General features: G+C 57.9%; 1 protein-coding gene across 1 annotated transcript in view; it reads left to right on the plus strand.

The window, feature by feature from the left end:
- Positions 1–684, plus strand: part of C6H2orf42 (chromosome 6 C2orf42 homolog) — a 32864-nt gene extending 32180 nt beyond the window's left edge. Inside the window, 2 exon segments of the mRNA XM_029478218.1 lie at positions 387–459; positions 570–684. Coding sequence (XP_029334078.1) covers positions 387–459; positions 570–684 — 188 coding nt within the window.
- Positions 685–1717: the final 1033 nt, after the last annotated feature.

A 1717-nucleotide genomic window follows, 5' to 3' on the forward strand; every position in this document is an offset into this window, starting at 1 on the left:
TGAATTGTAAGCTTTAAGGCAAGGTCCAAGACCTGCATTTCTAGGAAGCACCCTGACACTGTACGAAGTGCTATGTGAAAAACTGCATTTCAAATAACAAGGTTGGTTCCCAAAAGGGTGCGTGACTTCCTTCCTGCCTTCCCTTCTCCNGCTTGGTGTGGGTCCAGCAGCTATGGCTGCGGCCTGGACTGCGCTCCTGAATGACTCGGGATACTCTACAAATGGACTAGTTCGTAAACTCCACATCTGCATAATGACACAGAGCATCACATGCGATCTGCTCAGGTGGCTGAAGATGGTGCTTCCTGTCCCATCCTGAGCCACAATTTCGGTTAATGACAAAGGCAGANNATGAGTATGGTCCTCAAACTTCCCNTGACCCGCAGCGCGACCAAGCTGCCAGGCAGTTTCAGGAGACCAAGTAGAGCAAGTAAAGAAGCCACGTTTCCGCCCACAACGGTAGAGGGGAGAGGCCGAAACAGCACGCGGTCACGTGGCCCCGCGAGGTGACGTCGCCACGCTGCCGCCGCACGTCGCTTCCAGCCACACCGCCACTGTTCTTCCGCCAGGCGGCGCCGCAGGTTGGTCACGCGCTTTGTGCGCAGCCGCGCTGGCGCTCCGGACACGTCACCACCTTCGCGTCCTTTCTGGAGAGCGCGGGAAGGAGGGCGCTGCGGGTGGTGACGTCACCGGGGTTCCCTGCGAGCTCGCGTGGGAGGAGCTGGGGACGTGGCGCCGGCCGAGTGTGGAGCTGGAGGGGAGGAGACAAGGGAGACGAGGGGGATGGGTAGGGGAGAAGGGCCGAAGGGAGTAGGAAGGGGTGGAAGGTGTAAAAGAGGTGGGGGGGAAAGGGGTGAGGAAAGTGGCTGAAGATGGGAAGGGGGTGTGGAGAGGGGGTAGGGGAGAGCCGAGAAGGAAGGAAGTGTGGAGGCGAGGGGGAGGCCGGAAGAGTTGGGGGAGGGGATTGTTTAAGGGGAGAGGCGAGAAGGAGGGGTGGGAGAGAAAGGAGGAGATAGTAGGAGGGACTTAGAAAGCCTGCCCTCCTCTCCCCTCCAACGCACCTTACTCTAGGCTCAGCTCTTGAGGCCTCCGAGGTGTCTGTGGCTCCTTCCCGCAGTGGACCTTCCTCCAGGGCAGCCACGTCCTGCCTCCTTTAACCACCATCACCTCAGGAACAAAAGGAATGGTACCGCAAAAGACTTGGTAGACCCTAACCTTAACCAAACCCGGGAAGGTTTTGTGTTCTGTTCCCTGACTGTTAATAGAAGCTTTTCCCCTTTACCCCCCCCCCGCCCCCAGTAAGCCTCGAGCCTCTGGGTGGCAAAGGGGTTAGACATGGGACCTGCTTCAGAACTCAAGGTGGGTACCAGAGTTTACCCGAACACCAGACTATTTCTTTGTCACTGGCGGCACAGCACTGACGAGTGACCTTGAGGTACCCTTTTGCCCCACAGTCCCTGACTTCCAGAAAGAATGGAATAAGAAGCTGAGGTCTGGGAACCATCATCTGAGCTGAGAAAAGTGGATTCCCTGTCCCCTTAGTAGGGACAGAGTTGAGCTACGGCTACTTCTCCAGCTCTGTTATTAGGGTTTGGGCCTTGTGCAGAGTGAGTACCCAGCTCCTCCTGGAGGGTGTAAGGGATGCTGCGGCCTGCCTGCCTGCCTGCCTGCCTGCCTGCCTGCCTGCCTGCCATGGTCTCCTTTGGTCACTCCTGTC

This window comes from Mus caroli, chromosome 6 (assembly GCF_900094665.2).
Source record: "Mus caroli chromosome 6, CAROLI_EIJ_v1.1, whole genome shotgun sequence".
In the NCBI taxonomy this organism is placed as follows: Eukaryota; Metazoa; Chordata; class Mammalia; order Rodentia; family Muridae; genus Mus; species Mus caroli.